The sequence below is a fragment of the Mycteria americana genome, chromosome 3, assembly GCF_035582795.1.
Source record: "Mycteria americana isolate JAX WOST 10 ecotype Jacksonville Zoo and Gardens chromosome 3, USCA_MyAme_1.0, whole genome shotgun sequence".
NCBI classification, from domain to species: domain Eukaryota; kingdom Metazoa; phylum Chordata; class Aves; order Ciconiiformes; family Ciconiidae; genus Mycteria; species Mycteria americana.
In genome coordinates this window covers 33150387-33173180 of record NC_134367.1, presented here as the reverse complement: position 1 = coordinate 33173180, position 22794 = coordinate 33150387, and the positions used below count along the sequence as shown (strand labels likewise).

The following is a 22794-nucleotide window of genomic DNA, read 5'->3' as shown; positions in this document are numbered from 1 at the left end:
AAGACATCATGCTATTTCTCATCACTTCTCAAATTAATTTTCTCCATAAACATCTATTGAACTTTTAAGTCAATATAATATTTTAATATAGTAAACTCAGGATGGAAAGAAAGTCTATTACTGGAATGTACCACCACACTATTTGAGACTACTTCATTTTGTGGTCTTCATTGAAACTTACAACCAAAGTGGCTAAACTCAAAACCAGTTGACTGAACCTCCCTGAATCTGCAATATCTGATATGGCACGTCATTTTTATCACATAGAAGTTTTGTTTTAAAATGTAAATGGGGGAAAAGCAGTCAAAGGTATAGGCCAGAAGCCTCACGTGAAATATATCGTATAGAAGAATCCTGCAAAACGTTAATTAGCACTATGAATACCCCACTGAAAGAGCAATACCATTCACACTGAAGAGGGGAAAGAGAAGAGTGGGCTATACCATCACCAGTAGGCCAAGGGAGTAAAACTAATCAATCACATCAACAAATTTAGGCGTCAAAACATGCACGAGATTTTGCCTTTTTTTTCTTTTCCAAATAAAAAATGTGTATCTAATGTTCTCTTTAAATTTTAATTCAACTAAATATAACTATGTATTCACATTCAGCTTTGTCAATCCATTACATACCTCCATAGCGCTGCGTAGACAACTGCTAGGGTGATCAAGGCCAAGCATGAAAGACCACTGCCTACTATTAAGGTCACTGAGGGTGTACCAGATGATTCCATGATCTGTAGGTTACAACAGACAACCATGAAGAAAAACCATCCTCCAGCAATTAAAACAACAAGTCAAAAGAAAAAAAGCAACAAAAGCAAAATGATAAAAGCAGCCATGCTGTCACAGATAGCTTCAGTAATATTACTTATGAAGCAGAAATCAGCTTAATTCCAAAACTGATCCATACATAACTCTCAGATCTGTTTAATTATTGATACATTCCTCAGAGGCCTTTGAGCTTTAAAATGCCTTATAATACCTGCATGAGATTTTGAAAAATAAAGAAAGTAATAATATTAGAATGTAATAGGAGATTATTACATCAGCACAAGTTTAAACTACTTCCCAGTTAAAATTAATTAAAAGATATATTTCTCTTGAGGAACAGCAATATTTAGAATTGTGTATTAAACAAACAGCTTGGTTTCACTGTAATATATTAAAGATCATCCAGTAATTTGTCCCAGAATTTGATTCATGCTTGTTGCAGAATTACCAAACTTTCTGACTTTTAATAACTTTGACTTCAATCCACTGTTCTCACACACTTAATTTCCTTGGGCCTCTGATTGTCTAGAAGGATTGGCAAGATATCTATGGCAGCAATATCATAAGCCTTCTGTAAAGAAGCTGGAAATTTAGAATTATTTAATTTATACTCTGTGTATTAATAAAAAATGAAAATAAATAAATGACCTTGAAAACAAACTAGCTTTCCCTGCTGTAAAATAAACTGTTATCATCATATATCAGGTAAGGTTTTTCCTCCATGTGTATAAGTGCTCATGTTCTGAAATAGACATGGTATTTGCTAATACAAATGGAAAAAATCGAGATCGAAAAGTTTGAAAGGGTACTGTGCCTGGTTTACCCAAATGTTTTTTAAAGCCTTGAGGACGTATTGTAAATTATATTTTATCAAGATATCTTTTGTCACCCAAATAGGAGATAAGACTGATGTACTTCTAGGCCAGATCTCAGGCAGAAAGTAACATTTTATTTCAACCACTTTGTTCCAAACTGGTCTACTTTGCTATTAAAAAGAGTCTGACCATACGCTTCCAAAACCAGGAAAATGAAATTATGCCTTAGCAGGATAACTTCACAAATATTTGCTTTTTAGCTTTTTTTACATTCAATAATACCGGGAGTATCTGCTTATACACTTAACGTCCCCTCTTTCTCATGAAAACTTGATTATTTTTCTTACATCATATCAACAGACTACATAGAAAATCTGTGCTGAAAATGTCCAATGCAGATCTGCAATCTGTTTAACTACAGTATCTAGGGTTTTCCTACCAAGAGCAATAATAAAGCCCTGTACATTCCCTTGGAAAGGCTTGCAACCTTTAAAAAGCTTGTTAAGTTGATAATTGTTCAATACAAAAGTTTTCAACACATTTGCATCTCAATTAGAAGGCTTTCTCTGAAAAAATCAGAGTTCGAGAACATGCAAATTTCACTAGGATTTAGTTATATCACAGAATCTGGAATTCATTTCTCTGAGACACTGTAGACACCAGGAGACTAACATTTGCCTACCTGCAATATTAAACAATTCCTCAATGCAACGTCTGAAATATACCTGAGAGGAAAGCTCGACCAGCCCCCCCGCAGCCCCCCCGCTATTGCCTTTTGCATTAAAACTGGATTCCCCCCCCCCCCCCCCTTTGTTACTTACTATTTCTCTAGGTTGCTGAGCCAAAATGGCGAAGGTAGAGAGACGATCACATAAGCATTTCGTATGGGATGCATCGGTAAGCACAGTTTTACATCCCTGGGTGGACCAGGTTCCCAAAGAGTCGTTCCTGCAAAGGAGAGAGAGAGAGAGGGGAGGGGGAGAAAATCGGGGTAATTACGCCTGACGGCCAATTCCGTGAGGAGACAATGCAGTTTAATCGCAGGAGAGTGTAGTGGAGTTCCCGGACAGCAGCGAGGCACTCGTGGCGGGGCAGCACCGGCCCCGGCGGCGCCCCCGCGGCGCGGCCGAGCGGGGAGCGGGGCGCGGGGCGCGGGAGGCGGCGCGGCGCGGCGCGGAGCTGTCCGGCGCGGCGGTGCTGACAGCCCGGCGCGCTGCGCTGCGCGGAGCCCCGCCAGCCGCGGCAGCAGCCGCCCCCTGCGCTGCCAGCCACCTCCGAGCCTCACCAGAGCACTGCGAAAAACTCATCGGGGGAAGAGGGGGAGGCTTTTTCTCTCTCCCTTTTTTTTTTCTTTTCCTACCGGCTCTGTTTCTGGCCCTTTTGTAAAAAATGTGGTGGTCGGTAGTTGTAGTGTCTTTTTTTTTCTTTCTTCCCCCCCCTCCCCGTGTGTGTGTGTGTGTGTGGCTAGTTTAAAGGCAGATGGTTCTCAAATGTCTGTCTGGGTTATGCCAGTTGGACCGGGAGATGCCGGATCTTCTCTTCTGGTGGCTATTTTTGCTGAGGATTTTGGGGTTTTTTGGTTGTTGTTTTTAGTGATCAGCCTTAGAAATTTCACCCTGGAAACGGCAGCATCAGATGCCTCCAACTCTTGCCTTAGCTCCAGCAGAGGGGTGGATTTCAGTACAGCAGCACACAACATCACCAAAGAGACACACGAGTTCGCCCTCCAGACATCACTCAGTCAACTCGCCTTTCCCTAGCTCCCTCCCCCTTCTCGATTTCTTTTTCTTGGGGTGGCAGCACCACGCTAACCCCAAGCCAAAGCGATCATTTGCTGGCACCTTTCACCAACCGCCCCTAAACAAAACAAGATGATTAACACAGCCCCCGAATTCAATTAGACATTCAATATGCTAATGCAAGGTCTGAAACCCACCCCAGCAGAACAATAAAAATGGTATCAACCCACGTTTTCTTTGTGCGGGCAAGGAGAGGGAGAGGGAGAGACAAAAAATCATCTCTCCTTTTTCCTGAACTGCAGGGGGGTGGGGGGGAATAATTTCTACGGGAAAAAGGGGTTGGTTTCAACCAAAGCAAACCTATTATCTTTACATATGTTATGTTTAGAGAACAACAATTGGGTTTCTTTCTTCTTTTTTCCCCTCCTTTCATGTCCAGGGAGCAAGTGCAGCGACTCTGCTGCCAGCAGCAGTGTGCGCTGTCAATTCCTGTCCATTTCACCTCAGGTCACTAAATGAGTTGAAAAAAGAAAAACGAAGGTGGAAGAAACAAGGTGGGGGAATAATATTTTCCAGTCCCTGTGATCACCCTTGTTTCACCTCTTCTGCCTCGACAACCCACCTTTGTGAGTGATTCTATATGCCAGGACCCTCATGCAAAGGCAATTTGTTATCCCACGCCTGCTCTCAGAGTGCAGTTCACCCCAGCCCACCTCGGCATTTTGTGCCACTAGTTTTTGAACACACACCAGATGTAACCCTTACACACTATTGTCTTCAGAACAGTATCCTGTAATAAACAAAACAAACAGCGACTGAGGGAAACAATTGAGAGAAAATCACCAATTTTTCAAGCCACTAAAGCTGTCTATTAGCTTTCCTTCACAAATTGTGTCTTTCAGAGAGCCACAGGCTAAATCAACATCCATTTTGAAAAATATAGTTACATATTCTAAATTCTGAAGCATTACCTTCTGGATAACTTAACCAATTTATTTTATTAGCTTTCCTGTCTCTTATCTTATTGTGACACATAGTTGAGGCCAAATGAAATGCATTTATCTGTGCTGATTAAATATTAAAGAATGATAGCTTAAGAGAAATTGACATGTTTTAAAACAAAAGGATGGTATTATTCATCCTGAGAATAAGATTTAATATATTGAATTCACCCTATGCGGAAAAGCACTGGATGTACAATACATACAGTTAGCACTAAATGCTTGCAGATGGTGTCCAATGCACAGGGTTAGACAAGTTCTAATTATTAAAGGTAGACAACCACAGAGACCAGTTTAATTTAAAACAAAACATCTGTTACAATTATAATTGTATTTAAATTAGCATGAATCATGGGCAGTCCACCAGCTTTAGAGGGACTTATTCTGTTCTTCAAGTCACTCGTGCAAATAAAAAATTCTGGTCATACATTAGCTGAGTAGTTCACTGTTGTACTATAACACCAGGTATTACAAATACACTATATATTTTGCAAAACTTCTTGAATACTACTGAAAATTATAGTGGAATTTCCAAAAGGACTCTGAAATGAAGAAAGTGCTCTAATTGAATTTAACAATAAGACATCCATTGACATGGCAGGAGCAGAGTCAATCTAATATGGACACATTTTACATTTCATTGTTCATTTTTTCAGTGATACACTTCAATTTCTTGCCTAGCAGCATTATATTTGAATATGTAACAGATGAAAACTCGGTGATTAAATATGGTTTATCTCTCTTTTCTAACCAATGCAGTTAAAAAAAAAAAAAAAAGCCTCATTAATAAATATATTTGTAGCCTGTTGAAATGATGGCTGACAGAAGCTGTGCAGAATGTTATACTAAGTCCATGAAGGAGACGGAATAATGAGCAGAAGCCAGAGGAAAAGTGTAACTGCAATTTGTTGCATGATGCTCATGCCCACAGAACAGTAAATGTATGATTACTAACTCACTCAGAGATGCTGGACATTTTGACTTGCCAGCATAAAATCAGTATTTGGTATTAGGTATAAAGTAAATAGGGAATGGAAATATGGAGTTAAAACAGATGTATTATATTTAGTACATCTCAATGCTACACTTTTATGAAGTCCTCCATCTATGATCTGTCTCTCTTATAATGCAACTCTTCTGGGCCAATCAGAATCTATCCCATATTTGGAAGTTTCATTCCTTTTTGGTGTGATTTTCGTTAACTATGTGTCTAACGTTTAAGGTTATCATATGAATATGCAAGAGGGCACCTATTATTCCTGTGGATCTTTCTTATTATGCAGAAAGCTATAAAGGAGTGACAGGTACTATTAACACATGTTCTATTTATATCAAGGAAAATTATCAAATTGAAAATATGTAGCAAATATAGATGTAGGTTCATGCCCATTATTGGCAATTTTGTACTGTTCCACTGAGCTACAGATGATTTAATCAACCTGGCAGAATTCCCATGATATAAGCAAAGGAATTCCCAAGAAGCATAGATTCACCATTGCAGATCCTGTGTCATCCTGCAGCTGAGGCAGGGGAAAAAGCAGGGGAAGCAGGGAAGTAGGGGAAAAAATCTAAGTAGGATGTAATTTGGGCCCATGGATCTATGGCTAATATGGCAAAAGCATCAAAAAAACCTCAGCTCCAACATTTGCCTATGAGTGTGTCCTTCTCAGAGGAGTCTTACAGTTAGAGGAATGCTGGATCGTCTTTTCAAAACCCTTTCAGAGTGTAATGTAAACTTCTTAGCTCTAATCAAGAATTGGGAACATACTGTGCAATGAAAATGATGGCCAAATGATATACAGAAAAGTATTTTAATCATGTATGATATAGAAGAAATAACGTGATTTTTACTCTTTAATAATGTATTATGCAATATTGCATGATATAAAAGTGATGCTTACTACTGAAAACAATGATATGACTGTCTCAGATATTGAAATTGAAATGCAGTATAGGATAGGAGTATTTCTGTAGAATAAAACATTCATTCACAGACACAACTGCCAATCTGACACAGACTGATGATCAAGCCACATTTGATATGCTAGCAACCATGTTTCCCTTACTTTGCAGCATTTTTCTTGGTCTCATGACACGGTTTACCACTTACTATTGACGTATTTTGTTAAAGTTAATAATATACATGTCTTACTAATCGCATTGTTTTGTCTACTTTAACATATTGATGAATAAAAATCAGCTATGACGCTGCTGTCAAAACCACTCACTCAGTAAAGGACTCCACCTCATAACATACACTGTCTACCTTTTTAGTTTATTTTGAAGAACTTTTTTCAAATGAAAGATTTTTTTTTGGAGGGAGATGCTGTGACACGGAGAAAAAGGAAGTTAACTATACTGTTAACTATTTTTTCCATACTGGCAACTAGTGATCCAAGTAGTCGCCCAGGTTTTGATCATCATGGTGAAGAGTTAAAATCATGGGTATACATATATGATGGTAGCTTACTTTAGTAATTTCTTTGATGATTGATATCTGTGCTTAAAGTAGGATGAGAAACCCTTTCAACCATTGAGTTACATTACTTAAATAACAGCAAGAAGCTGTTAAATTTCTTAATTTAGAAAGTTAAGAAAGTTCTTAACTTTCTTAAGTTCTTAAGTTAAGCAAATATAATTTCTTATATTTTTCTTATATAAACAGTATTTAAGTATTTAATAACAGCTTTGTAGAAAGCAAACTACACAGAAGTTAAGAAATTATAATATTATTTCTCCTGAGATTATTTTAATTCTCCCCACTTCTTGGGTGTGTACGTTATTATATATTTTTTTCTGTTCATCTAGGTGCTGTTTCTCCTTTAGGACAGACTTTTGTATTTCAACTCTGTTCTCAGTAAAGAATGACAAATAATGATGAGAAGCACAGGGAAAATGCAGACATAAGAATTTTTAGCTTAGCAAAAGATAGGAAGTAAGCTCATGGCCCTTATGAGTAGCAGATTATGTACATCATTGTGCCTGTTCAGATGTGCTGGCTGGCACATCAGTGAAGATAAAGTTCCTCCAACACCTGCTTACTTTTTTACACCTGGACCTAAAATCCCAGGGAAGCCATAGGGAAAGCTCAACTGCAGGAGTCTCCTTTCAGTTGTGCATGTCCATATGTCTGAGACACGACCTAACTCTTAGTATGCATAATTTCTACTGTGATCAATCTTATCCCTACCAGTAGTATATATCAACATCTGGTTTATCTCCACAGTTTTTCCTAATGTAAAAAAAAAAGGAAAGAAAGAAAAAGAAAAAAAAAACACAAAAAAAAGGTGGATGAAAACACACTTTGCTTAATAATGTCACACATCAAACTGTAGTTTAACAAAGTGTTGTTTACCCTGAAATTGTTAATATGATTAACATTATGTCATTATGACTTAGGGCTTTTTTCCCCTCACACAGTTTAGAAAAACTAATGCATGAAATCATGGAAATGAAAAGAAATAGAATGGACAAAAATAACTGCCTTATGACTACATGTCTAAAATACCGCAAATGTCCCAAAAAGGATGTCTGAATTTGTGTGGTATCAGAAGAAAAAGCTGGGTGATGAGTATCTTGCAACTGGATCTCCAACCAGAATATTATGGGGAGTTCATTTTCCTAAAGAATAAGGCCACTTTTCCAATTTAGGCATTGAATTGTTTATTTTTCCTCAATGACATACTCGTGAATTTATTTTTTTGCCAAAGAAAGTAGAAATCCTTGAAAAATTAATTTTCTTGCTGATCTTTATATAAAAAATAAATCCTAGTTGAATAACTTTTTTGTAAAACAACTGTGCATCTGGGCTGGAAACCAAGTTTTATTCCAATGCGATTTAGACCAGATGAGATATTAAATGCTAAAAAGTAGGTTTTACAACAGATCCATTGTAGTTATAAGCATACATTGTTACATTAACTTTCTACTAATGTATAACTCATAGAAAGGTCCAAGGGAAGATCAAAAATTGCCTTGGTTATCAGTTTGACTACTATACACAAATGATTCATCAAAAGGGGAGCTATGGAAGTGAGTATTAATGCTTGGGGGAGTATTTTATTACTCTCTATAACTTTCCTGTCCATACAGTTTAGGGAATGATCTAGCACACAGTGTGCATAAGCTGTGCTGTAATAATAGTTGCCCTGCCATTAGCATACTGCAAGTATATCAAAGTGGAAAGGAAAAGCAATTCTAAAGCACTGATATGACAAAAATGGGATGAGACACATGCTAGGAGTTTCCTGCCTCCTACTGCATAGTTCTTGATTACTGGGGGTCTGTTCTATTGCTATAACGCAGACTTATCATTATTGGAGTTACAGGATCCATTCATGCTTTTTAATAACATCAGACAAACTCCAGTCATTCAGCTCTAGTTCTGTATTTTAAGGAGCCTAATGGATGGACATTTGAGCAAGAGCATTCTCCCCCCTTTCCCAAGATTACAGAGAAAATCTTGTAAAAGGATGAATATTGGTGCATCAAAAAAATTGAGGGAAACCAATCACTTTCCACAGCATCATCTCTGTCTGACCCTGAAGATGCTCTCAGAGGAAGTAGCATAGGAGTAAATACTGGGCATTCCTGCTACGTGCACACTGCCAAAGGATGTAGGTATCTGCTGAGGATTTATGAGAACTATGACTTTTTTTCCCCATGGACCTCCAGAATGAATGGAGCAGACAAGAGGCCACACTTCCCTTCCAGGGTATCTTGTCCCAAGATGATGGTTTCCTAGAAACTACAGGAAGCAATAGAGGGATATTTCTTATTTTCATAAAAACAATAATTGAAGCCAACTGGCAAACTCTACTGCGAATTCTACAGTGAATTGTTGTCTCCCTTCCTGATGAGGTCTCATTTATTGAGTATCAGTCTGCATTCTAATTTTGTCTTTCATTCCAATACAGTTTTGCTAAGTTTTTTCACTGTGAAAGGGAGATATACCTGATAATGTTGAATGACCAAGACAACAAGGAACATATTAAATTTTGCAAGCATGCATTACTTAACGGTGGGTATGTTCAGAGATCAGGTTCTTAATTTAAGCTGCTGTATAATGTATTTTGTTTCTTGGGGCAAAGTCATATAGAGACTTACTATGTTAAAATGTATATTCTCAAAGTTTGCAGTAGTGAGTTTAGTAGCATTTTGGATATGTATAAAATTGCTCAGTTTCAACTAGGTTAATCTTATAGGATAACATTAGCTGATATTTAGTAGGAAAAAAAATAGACTTCCAGAAATATTTTATTAGCTTTCACTCCTTGTGAAATCAGTAAAATCTTTCAAATTCATTTGTTCAGACTGTATAAATATTTGTGTAGGTTTACGGTGATCTCAGGAAACATTGCCGTATAGTGTTTTCCCAATGATCAACTTGTGAAATTTTTCACACTGTACTATTATTCACAGAGACTCCTAGCAAAAAGGATCCTTGTAAATTGTATATTGCCAGGGGCTTGAAAAGATTAGGAGCTCAGAAGTTTATCCTGGAAATTAAGAATGTCAAAGCTTGGATCAGGGTTGTAGCTGTTGTTAATGTTTCTTCCAAATGACAAGATTAGCAATAAAGCGTAGTGTCATCAGTTCAAGTTTCAAGGCCAGCTATGACCAGCAGGGAGAGGAACAAGTGTGAAAGGAAATTGATGAGGGGGAGAACAGAGGCTGGGCTTACTTACTTCATTTCTTCTTCAAACATACTTCATTACTCACATCATGGTTACTGTTACAGCATCATATGTTGTTCTAGATTGAATGGCCAGATAAAACTAAAAATAGTACATGTCCAGCCTCCTCAGAGACGGCTTTGAATTAGGCTCCAGAGATGCCAACCATGAGGTAGGAAGAAAGTTAAGCCACAAAATGAGAATGACAGACGCAAACATGTTAAGTGGTCAGGCACTGAAATGATGTTCATTGCTCCAGTGATGCAAAAGAGAGCTGAGCTCTCTTTTAGAGCTAGATGTGTACATGCCACCTTTCAAAATCTGACATTAAGTTTCACATCAAAGACGTCCAGTGGAGAGTCCCCATTTTATCACAGCGGCTGTGAGATAGAGGGGTGTTGAACAGATATTTTGCAGCAGATGACCTAACCCCAGACTACAGTATATTCCGATGTGAGAGTACCCTCACTCCTTGCTGAAGCAGGTGCTCAGTGAACAGAACTATGCATTGGGCCAGAAGGTGAAGCAAAGCATGGACTTTGTAGCCATACTGCAGGAAGGGAGGGATTGGCACCTGCATTCCAGTTCCTGCTCCACTTGGTATTACTTATTCAGCAGATTGAGCAGTCAAATATCAGTGTTACATGTTCTCTGAAGATCCTCAGTTTTCATACATGTTCCTTCATATCTTAGCTGCGTGACTAAGAACCCTCCTGGTTATCAGCTTCTCTTCCCCTGGATCTTGTGATATCACCTGCTGCTCCTACACAATCCTACTGTGTATCCTACAGCTCTGTTACCTGTTGGGTTCTCTGAAAAATATGCTGTGGAGCTATGGCAACTGGATCTAAGTTGTCTCCGTGTCCAATTTTATAGGAAGAAATAAAGACTTTTTTCTGTCTGCTTACACTTTGAAAACAAACTTAACTCAAGCCAGGCTGAGATAAAACAAACAAACAAACAGTAGGACAGGGTTACAAATTTTTATAAAAGACACAAACAAAGAAATAAAATAAAACTGACATTTGCTCTACTGACACTAGGATTATGTCAAGCAGTATGTCTCCCTTTTTATCCAGATGTTATTCTGCAAGATTTCCTAAACATTCAGTTTATAACAAGTTCTATTTTCTGTATATGTTAGGCCTCAGGCTATGTCCTTTTCCTTGCATAAGTCACTTGCTTTTAATAACCAATCCTCTTTTGTAAGTCCTCCCCAGGAGTCTAAACAGATCTAATCTGTTTTTCCTCAAATGGATTGATTTCTTTCTTATTCGGGAGATAATCTGGCCATCTCTCTTAATTAAAATAAGTATTTTTTTTCTTCCTTAGAGATGTCTCTTTGTTAGATCAGATGTTATCTTGTGTACCCGACTGGCCAATTAACAGCTGCTTCAATAAGAGTAATGCTTATCTCCCTATTCTCTCTTTGGTGAGTCAGAGTGCACCCTGACTGAACCTGCAACAAATCTTTTATTGTTATCATATTAAAAACACATTTGATACAAATACCTCAATAGGAAAATGGCATATAGCTTGCTGTTGGCTCTTGACTAAGATCAGACACATAGTAATTAGCCAGTTTGAGGTGACAAGGGCTTTGTAGTGACTGATGCTTAACATCTTCGGTTGGATACCTTTTCTTCAGTGAAAATCTTAACTACAGATTGTAAAAGTGAGTAATCTTTCCCTTTCAGACAATCAATATTTCGTTTTAATACAAAAGAATAAGACTAATGTTGAACAGAAGGAATTAGAGAAGCTTCCTTATTCCAAAATGCCCTACAGCCTGGAGATTAAGTAATTTCTCCTGAAAAGGTTCTGAATTTTGCAAGCACAGATGAGACCTCACCTTGGGTAAGGCTCTCCTGTCCTGGGTGAATTTTCTAACCATTGAACTATTGGACAAAAGAATGATAGTATAGGTCTTCATACATGTGCTGTCCATGTTTTATGTAGCAGCCAATACACTGCTAAGTCACGGCCACAGTCAAGAATGACAGAGAGATGACTTGTTTACATATCTTGATAACAGTTAATGCTGAGGTTCTTCTGAGCATATTAGAATGAAGCCTTGGTGGCCAAGCAGCTTAACATAAAAAGGCATAAGAACCTCTGGATTTAGGATTCTCCAGAGTTGTACAGCGACTGGAAAGGAGGTCTGACAAAGTCCATTAAGGATTGAGGTACCTATAGTGGCATGTATTTGCCTATCTCATATAATGACTGAGACTTTATTAAAATGGGGCAATGCAACTAATCTGTGCAAGCAGTTGAGATGCAGTGACTTTGTATATGCCTAACTGATAGCAAATGTAATGCAATACAGCTAAACACAAAGCTTTCTTATGGTGGTGTTTAAGATCTGATTAAGAAACAAAACTAAACAACCCAGACGTTGCTAAAGCTGATAGATGTAAGCTGTACATTGAAAACTCTATAATTCATGGAGCTAACTTCTATGACATTATAAAGTTATGCATCTTCTTGTCTTAATAATTTTCACTTTTTATTTTAAGATGTGAGAAAATCATTGTGATTACAGAGTCAAATAAATTCAAGTACAGATTTAGGAAAGGAGGCTCTTTTGTAAAAAGAAGAGGTAAGAGGCACCTCCTTAAGACACTTCAGACTTTTCTGAGCTGATCTTAGCCCTCATATTCTTGCCTTTCAGTAAGGCTTATTACCTTAGGACTTATTAATGTGGCTCCTCAGCTTCCAGATTCAAAAGGGTTTGAATGTAGCCACTTTGGAGTGCAGTTATGTCAGATACTGCTCATCTGAATCTTCCTGAGTGGATGCATTTACTGACCAACTGCCCAGTAAAGTAAATTACACCTAATTGACACACTTTTTAATATCACTTGACACCTATGTAATGGTAGTGTTGCCTAAAACAAAGTCAGCTGATAATGATAATTTCTGGAGATAACATCTAAACAGTTACACTGTGTTTTTTGCTAGGAGTGACTAGTACAGAGGCTAGAAGGAGGTGTGCATCACACTGCATCACAGCAGATGAAAAACAGATGCTTCCATATTTCATCTGGAAAATGCTGGGAAAAAGAATGAGGGTCTGCACTGTGCCACGTCTGGGCAGTGATCTTTATGTACCAGGGATTGTCCTAACTCGATAGCATCAGGGCATGTGTTGCAGAGGAGGTCACTGTGGTGCGCAAAGTCCAGTGGATTCTGTGGACATGCTCCAAATTTGATCTGCACATGTGCAATGTCTGATGCATCCACAATGCAACAGACAATTTGCATTTGTAAAACTCGTGTATTGGGAAGTCCCAGAAAAATTTACTGCACTGAACAGTGGCAATACAGGATTTAAGTCCTCTTACTCCTCTGGTAAATCCATTTCAACTAGTCACATGTCAGCTAGATTGTGGGTTTAGACAAATGTGACTGATGGCATTAAAAACTGTATCAATTGGTTAAGAGGTTGGATAAGTGCTTTTATTTCATAGTCTAAAAAAAAAAAGGGATAGAAGAGGTGTTGGGGACTATGTGCCTTAACTAGATGCCAAAAAAAAGCCTGTCTGAACAAATGAGAAAAGCTAGGAGCCTATCTACTTTCTTCCATCTCCTGATAATATTTTTTGTTTGTGTGTGGCTTCCTTGTGGGAAACACCACAAGAATTTCCGATGCTCTACAGGTGCAGGGGTTGGAATAATGGGCTTGCCTTCTATGGACTGACAAAGTTGGTGTGCTCTTTAGCCTTCATGTATGGTAGAAATGGACTGAAAAAGGTGTCCCAAAATAATCAATGTTAATACACTAATGGTCTACCCACATTACATAGCACCTTTCAGCTGAAAGCGGTAAAACAGAGAGGGACAGTGTCATCCTGAATCTCAACACTGGGCACAGGAAAATTGAGAGACATCCCTAGGACTCAAGGCTGAAATAAAAATGCAAAAGTAAATTGCTTCTAGGCTGAAAAGAAAATGCAATCAAATACAGTGCTATATTTGTTTCCTTCTATCTCTATATGGAGGTCTCATACACTATTTTTGACATTTACAACATTATATCATATAGAATATTGAAAGTATACATGTCTAAAAACATATACAGTAACATTATTCAGTTAACGTTGCAGTTTTTTCAGAATGGAATCAACTCTCATTGGCATGAAAGGCATATCACAAGCTGTCTGTCTGTCTGTCTGTGATGTGTCACATAGAAGTGGCATGCTTTAGTTGAAAACTCCAAATCTGAAATGCCTTTTGCTTCAGTCAGACATAGTGTTGCAAGTAGAAATTGCTACAGCATCTCTTACATTTTGAAATAATTTGCATTCTGTTATGTTCTCATGCTACTTGATGTTTTAAAAGTGCAATAAATAAAGAATACAATTAATTTACATTACACTACTCGATCTGAATTATATACACATTATTTAGTACGTGAAGCTTACTAGCTAGAATATATCTCCTAAAAATTACATAATGATGAGTGCAATTGCAATCATTGTCTGTGCATATACAGTATTCAGGGAATGTCATGAATCCACTTCATGTCAGTGCATGCTGTATATTGATTGGACCTGTCAACTTTAATGGAGTATCCTCAGTATAACTCACATCAGAACCTGGCACTATATTTTGATCTCTCAGACAGCTAAATGATATCTAAAATTACACATAAGCAAACATCTTTCTATGGACTATGCATTGGAGAAAACTTACGTGTTTATTTTAATTCAAAGATGCTAGAGCATGTCAAGCGCATGATGTGTTCTTCAGTTATATTAGCTTTCGGCAGGGGTTTGGAAATAGCAAAACAGAAAATATGACTATGCCACTCTAAAAAAGTCTACGATATGCCCACATTTTGAATGCAGTATGCGGTTCTGATCTCTTCCTAACTCAAACAGATCTAGTGGAACTAGGAAAGCTATAGGGAAAGGGGATGAGGTGACAGAAGATATGGGACAGCTTCAATCAGGTAAGTCCCTCCAGTCTGGGTAAGAGGTGGTTAAGGGAGGTCTGATAAAGGTCTGTAAGAGTGCCATGGTGAAAATGAACCAGCAATGATTGTTTGTTATTCCTTGTAATATAAGATCTTAGGGCATTAAGTGAAATTACTAGGCTGTATATTCAAAACAAACAATAGGAGGCATTTTTTCTCACAGGGCATAGTTAAACTGTGGAAATCATTGCCACAGGAGGTTATAAATGACAGAAGATTATGCGAACTGAAAGAGTGATTAGATAAATTCACAGACAAAAATATCTTTTAAGGCTACAGCACACAAAGATAAAAAATCCGACTGTACATCACAAACCTGTTGGAATTTGGAAGGCATACCAGGGGAATTTCTACTAAATGACTACCTTGTTCTTAAGCACTCTTCTAGGCATCTGTTAACGGCCACTGTGGCAGGCAGGATGCTGGGGCTAGACTAATCTTTTGCCTGTTCAGCCCAGCTTATATATACTTTAACTATTATTCCTGGTTTAAAGGTTTTGCTTTCAAATTAATCACATTTCAGTTTGCTGGTTGTTCCACATTGCATATGCATATTAAGCCCAAAACATAATGCTGAGACAGCAGTATCTTAGCTGAGCCTCAATATAATGTTGAGGTACTATGGCATCCTAAATTTAGAAATTGAATTTCTTGGCATCACATAAGTGGACATTGAACAGAATTCAATCTTTATGCTTTGCATTAAAGTTTTATTTCATATGAGAGAGAATTTCTGATTTCCTTAATTTTATAGTGTAGAATTGGGATTTTACAAGTGTACTCACATCCTGAAATATTTCATAGTATTCTATCAATATAGGATATGTATGTCTGTATATATATAGTAGATACAGATAATAGGTGTTGCAATGGTGATACTTGTTATTGTATCTCATCTGATTTTGATACACTTCATAAGGTCTACTTTTAGATTTACCCTAACGACGGCTTCACACTTTTTATTCTGTGCATGATCTTAACTGTTAAGCGCTTACCAAAATATTTGCTTCTTTTCTTCACAATATTGCCTTTATATAAAATTATATCTCCTGACCCTTAGAATGGTCAATTTTTAATCCCAAACCAGTAACATCTATTCTGATTTAAAAAGGTCACTGCTTTTAAGTCCAATACCTAGTAGTCCTGCAAGGCTAGAGGCAATAACTTGTAAAGGGAAAAATTCTCAACTTTCCAATTGGACACACAGACCTTGCTTCTGACCCTGCAGGGCTGTCAGCTATCAAACTTTGAAGTCATGACATTTTAAAGAAAATGTATGGAGGAGTTATTTTATAGGAACAGAAAACCATTTTTAGCTTACTTTAGAAAGTTTGTATTGCTCTTTTTTGCCCTATGCTTTCAATGAGTAAGATATCTAGTTTTACAGGTGGATGCGTATGAAAATAGTACTAGTAAATGCTTTAAAGACTCTAACTTATTCTAAAGGTTATATGATATAAAGTCATGCAAAGATGTTAGTACTTGTGGAAAAATGGAGGAATCAAACACTCAAGGTCAGAAATACAGAAACAATGGCCCTGGCTGCAGCTTCTCTCAGGTTGTATTTTAATGTCTAGTGTCTTTTTATCTTTCTGGCCATCACACATTAAAATTAATTAAAATTATTGCAGCATTAATTGAATTAAGCCATCCTTCATTTTCAATGATATGTTAATTGGAATTCCAAATCAGAATTTCTTACAGATTCCTATAAAAGAGTTATAACAAAACTAGTACTAGTACTTTAATTCTTGATGTGATGTTAAAAAAATGTCTGCTTTGGAAAAATATTAGTTCACTTGCTTTAAAACTGCAAACAGTTTATTGGTCCTAAGTTTCATAAATTTCATAAATTTCATATAGTTCTAAGTTTCATAAATTTCCAATTTTGAACTCACTTAAATATAAAAAAAAATAAAAATTAATAGATTTTATACAGAATTAATTCCACTTCTACTGAACTAATTTCCCTCAAAGTTTGGTTTGTTTTTAACTTTGGCAATTTTAACTCTGGAATAACTTTCTCTCTATGACAAAATTCAGATTTTTAGTGTAGGAAATGGAATTCAGAAATGCCATAATCCATTGCTTCTCTAAGACCATGGTTCAGCATAATATTTAAATATGTCTATAATTTCTTATGCCAGTGATTTCAGTAGATTTACTCACATATTCAAAGGTAGTCACATGTTCAACTTTCTTATGAAATCACAGCCATTTCCTTCTCAGTACCACAAAATATCAATGAATTAAGCCTCAAAACAGGCCTTTAAAGTAAGTAAGGATCACTGGTCATGTATTCCAGACAGCACAATTTTATGCTGCTGTACTAGATAATCAGAGGAAATTCTTCTGTCCTTTAAAACATAACAATCTTTAAAAAATGTAAAGACTATGCAGATTACATTGTAACTTAGGCTATGGAAGATCTTTCTTCTTGAATTAATTACTTATTCAAATAATTGACGATTATAGTATCGCTATAATTTGTATTAATAATATAAATTATTATTCATGAATGAACTCATACTACATCAAATAAAAAACTGTAAACAGATTTATGTTAATTGAATATCTTTTTGCAACACTTAGCAGAATTAGGAATCAATTCCAACTCAAATGCAAATAATAACCATAATCACAGAAACATACTTCTCTCTCAAAACATGTTTTAAAGGTCCTTCTGTACATGTAATGTAATTCCTTTCCCTTATCAGCCCCTTCCCTCTAATTTCTAAGAGAAAAATGACTGATAATACATTTTGTCATTTCCATGATCTAGCACTATTTCTCTTGATGTTTCCTCAAATACTACAGTTCCTAAGAGAAGTCATTTGAAGTCCAGAGTACCTATACAAGGTCATGAGTACAACTTGTGCTGAATATCCAGGAAAGTATTCCCCTTTATTTACTTAGTGACAACATCAATAGGCAATTAAATATTTGCTAGCAGTTGCAAAAAAAGTTTCTTTGTTAAGCAAAGTTCATGCTAACATTGTCCCACTTTATTGTCAGTCATTACTGTTCAATGTCATTGGGAAAGGTATATTTATTGGGAGAAATCCCAGTACAAGTCCTGGCAGAAGTCAGCAGATTGCAAGAGAGATCATGCTGCAGTACTTCCTACCTGGACACCATAGTTCTTGCGTGAGTGAAACCATGTGAAACTCATGAAACATTTCACTGCCCATGTGAAACTGTTCAACTGGAAAGAGTTCCATGGAAGTAGCTGCTATAAAAATGGACACTTACATTTGAGAGAAAATATTATTGATGCAGCTGCCCTTGTGCTACCCATGGTGTAAAAGTGAGAAGTGTGGCATGAAAGGGAGGACTTATTGACAGGGCATTGCTGGGGATACAAGGATGGGGATGCAGCTCAAGAAGGACCATGGCCAGGACACTGGAGCAGCCAGGAGGAAAAGAAACACTGCAGTACTTGAGCTGGGTGTCAGGAAAAAGGGAAGATTATTGCATAACGCCTCTGTGTATATTCTGTCCAAAAAAATCTTTTATGTCTGTACAAGGCAGATGGCACTTTAATTAAGGGTTCTGTAAACTTTCCCAAAACATCTTTGTGATTTCTGTGTTCAGCATGTTTATGTACCTCCCTCTGCAAATTAACAGGTTTTCAAATATTTTACCCTTATTTAACAATGATGCGTGGGAGCTTCTGCTCCACGAATGAAAGGCAAATCTAGCACCACTTGCATGATGTTAATATATGTTTTGGTCAAGCCTATAGCGACTGTGGTATATACAAAATGTGATGGCAAAACTGAGGAATGGGATAAGAACATGAAGGAAAAGTGTCTTGGACATGAATAATAAATATTTAGGTTTTTATGATAAATAGGATTAATACCAATTTTTGCTTGTAATTGCATTACAAGCCTATGTTGCAGAAAGACATATTGATTCATCTGCTACATTAGGAAATATTTTTAAAAGAGCTGTGGATGCCCCTGATTTTAATATTTTCAGTAGTCAATGCAATGTCTTAGCATATTTGATTTTTTTCCCCTTAAAACAATTTAAAAAGTTTTTAAGTCCATGTTTTTAAGTTTTTAAGTTTTTAAAAAGCATCAAGTCCACGAAAAAAAAAAAGCATTCAAACACAGAGAAAAACATGCAGCAAACAGTTCCTTGTCCACAAGGTAAAATAATTTCTAGAATGAGTTCTAGAGATATGTGCCTTTTTTGTCTGGAGTCAATATATTTTTTGGTAGATTTCTTCCAGTGGAAAAACAAATATTAAAGAGGATTTTAAAAAGTTAATTAGAAAAAATAACAAAACTATGTAAATAGGAATTTATCTCAAATTATGGAAAACAGGTGGGTTTGTAAGCACAACATTTTCCTCAAAACACTTAATTTCTGATTTAAACATAAATTGATGTATACTTTTCATCAACTTTGTACAAATTACTTTCGAGATAAATGTAAAGACTCAAAAAAGAGCTGCAACATTAGACTTCATCGGTGCTTTAGAAAACAATGTGCCATTAAATCATGTGTTTTCCTTTTGAAATTAAATTGTTTACGCAGTATTTTTGTTCCTTTAACTGGCAAAGGAAACCTTGATATACAAGACACATTGCTGTTCATACAACTGAGATCCTGAGCACGCACACAGTTGTGTATGCAGTGTTATACCTGTACATAGACCCATCTTCACATATGTAAGCCATTGAAGGATCTGGTTCTAATGCTACCATGTATACAAAACCCGTGGTTTTGCCAGCTGAAATACAAATGACAACAGCAACCTGGTTGTAGGTTGCTACTCCTGTGGATAGTGTCATAGAATTTATATAAAAATTTATCTGAGTATTTGCTAATGTAGACAGCACACAAGTCTGCTTCTTTATCTGTACTCGTGTTTACAGATTTTCTGTGAAATTGCTGCCAGAAACTACAAAGGTCACATTAAATTTTTGTGAAGGTGTTTCTGGGTATGTTGCCTCTGTGTCCATGAGGCAACATATCAAACACTGCCGTAAATCCATGTACTGTAAGCACTGCTTTCCGTGACAAGTAAGTCATCATATTAATGAAGGGAAGAGGCCTCCAGCTATCTTGTGACTCCTACATTTTTCCTTTTACCAGCTTTGGGTCCTTACATGAATGTGCAGCATGCTTTATATGCTGGAGGATTAGAATCATTGTTTTTACTGTGCCTTTTTTCTTTTGGGTAAATGAAAGGAGGTTGTTGTATAAGAGACAATACATAAAATTACCAAAGCTTCCTTTTGGAAAAGCAAATTCCTCACTACCTCCCAAAGGAATTATATGAAAAGCTCATGCAAACAGAATGTGTATAATTTTATGACTCAAGCTATGAAGTTACAGCCACATACGGTATTTCATTTTGTATTCACTATCAACCACAATTGCTCCTCTTTCCAGCTAATCTTTCATCTCTGCGGCTCCTCTTTGGAATTTCATTAGATTAACAGGTCACTAAAACATTGTTTGATCATATTTCTCAACCACCTTCGTCAGCTTATGAGTCAACCCTGCAACATATGAAAGCAAGATCATTTTTGCACTCACTTCCTCTAACATATTTTAAATATTTAATGCTAAGAAAAGAACTATTCCATCCCACATTCTCTTCTGTGTCACAAGGTAATAGGTATTTTAATTCAAGACTAATATGAAAAATAGCAAACTACTAAATAGCAAACCACTACTGTGGTGAATGGAGTTAAATCCAGTTGGCAACTGGTCACAAGTGGTGTTCCCCAGGGCTCGCTATTGGGGCCAGTTCTGTTTAATATCTTTATCAATGATCTGGATCGAATGCACCCTCAGTAAGTTTGCAGATGACACCAAGTTGTGTGGGAGTGTTGATCTGCTTGAGGGTGGGAAGGCTCTACAGAGGGATCTGGACAGGCTGGATTGATGGGCTGAGGCCAATTCTATGAGATACAACAAGGCTAAGTGCAAGGTCCTGCACTTGGGCCACAACAACCCCATGCAACACTACAGGCTTGGGGAAGAGTGGCTGGAAAGCTGTCCGGCAGACAAGGACCTGGAGGTGCTGGCTGACAGATGGCTGAACATGATCCGGCAGCATGCCCAGGTGGCCAACAAAGCCAACAGCATCCTGGCTTGTATCAGGAATAGTGTGGCCAGCAGGACTAGGGAAGTGATCGTGCCCCTGTACTCAGCACTGGTGAGGCTGCACCTCGAATACTGTGTTCGGTTTTGGGCCCCTCACTACAATAGAGACATTGAAGTGCTGAAGTGTGTCCAAAGGACAACAAAGTTGCTGAAGGGTCTCAGAACAAGTCTTATGAGGAGTGGCTGAGGGAACTGGGGTTGTTTAGCCTGGAGAAAAGGAGGCTGAGGGGAGACCTTATTGCTTTCTACAACTACCTGAAAGGAGGTTGTAGAGAGGTGGGGGTCGGTCTCTTCTCCCATGTAACAAGTGATAGGACAAGAGGAAATGGCCTCAAGTTGCACCAGGGGAGGTTTAGATTGGCTATTAGGAAAAATTTCTTCACTGAAAGTGTTGTCAAGCATTACAAGAGGCTGCCCAGGGAAGTGGTTGAGTCCCCATCCCTGGAGGTATTTAAGACATTTGGATGAGGTGCTTAGGGACATGGTGTAGTGGTGGTCTTGGTAGTGTTAGGTTAACGGTTGGACTTGATGATCTTAAAGGTCTTTTCTAATCCAAACGATTCTATGATTCTACTGCAGGACAGTTGCAGGATATGCAAAAGAGATTAACTCTTGAAGGAAAACCAAGGGCAGCCTGAACTGCATTACTGGGATCTTATGCCAAAGCAGACCTAGCTAAATAGCTTGGCATTTGGTTATATATTCTTGACAAACCCTGTGATCTGATGTTGAGACTTAGTATCTTCTATTTGGCTTAGTGTTCTAAGAAATATGAGACATTAAATATTCCCCTTCCTGTGCAAGTCAAATGCAAAAAGAAATATATCTGTGTCTAGAGTATTTTCAATAGTTTAATCCTCCCACTCTGCTGAAACCAGGCATCAGGGCAATGTCCAATTTAACACACAATGTTTGATGAAAAAGCAAAGCAATTAGAGAGAGTACAGAAAAGAGTAACAAAGAGGATCAAAGATCCAGAAAACATGAATGATTAGAGAGGTTGTAAGAACTGTATATTTAATTGAGGGAAAAGAAAACCTGAGAAGAAACATGACAACAATTTCCTCATATAGAAGAGGTTGCCAGGAAAAGAAATCTTGTTCTCCTTTTCCACCAGAGACAGGAAAAAAAAGTGCTGAGCTTAGACTGAAGCAGGGGCTACTAGGGAAAACTTCCCGGCTGTAGGGACAGTAAAGCCTTGATCATTCTGCCCTGGGGAGCCATGGAATCTCCATCATCTCAAGCTTTTAAAAACAGGTTACAGAACAGTCTGCTGGGAATGTGCGAAAGGCCAGGGTAAGTGGTGTCTTGGGTGACCACCTTCACTACGTGCTACAAGCCAGTGATTTCTTCTAACAGGAGCTGCGTTTGCTGAACACTCCTGAAAATGCTGAAGTGCCTTCCACTACCAAGGACTGTAATAGGACTGTGCTGCATCATGCACATTTGGGCACAAAATTGGGAACCAGACAAGGTAAATGCTTGGCAGTTTATGAGTGTGGCTTAGAGAGCTGGACAACTTTTTTTTTTATAAATTGTGGTATGCTTCTGTCAGGATTTGTACAGATGTGACCTATTAAATTTCAGAACTGAGCAGAACTGTTACACAAATGCACATGTAAGATCCAAAGCCAGCTGAAGTAAGCAGAAGAGTTTCAGCTGGCTTTGACAGCTTTGGAGC

At 37.6% G+C, this 22794-nt stretch overlaps 1 protein-coding gene across 1 annotated transcript in view; it reads right to left on the bottom strand.

The window, feature by feature from the left end:
* The window catches only part of ADGRB3 (adhesion G protein-coupled receptor B3), a 465041-nt gene that overhangs the window by 100797 nt on the left and 341450 nt on the right, over positions 1-22794 (bottom strand). Inside the window, exons 16-17 of the mRNA XM_075497295.1 lie at positions 2410-2536; positions 633-736 (exon numbers count right to left, since the gene is read on the bottom strand). Of these exons, the coding sequence (XP_075353410.1) occupies positions 633-736; positions 2410-2536 (231 nt within the window). The remainder of the gene's footprint in view (positions 1-632; positions 737-2409; positions 2537-22794) is intronic.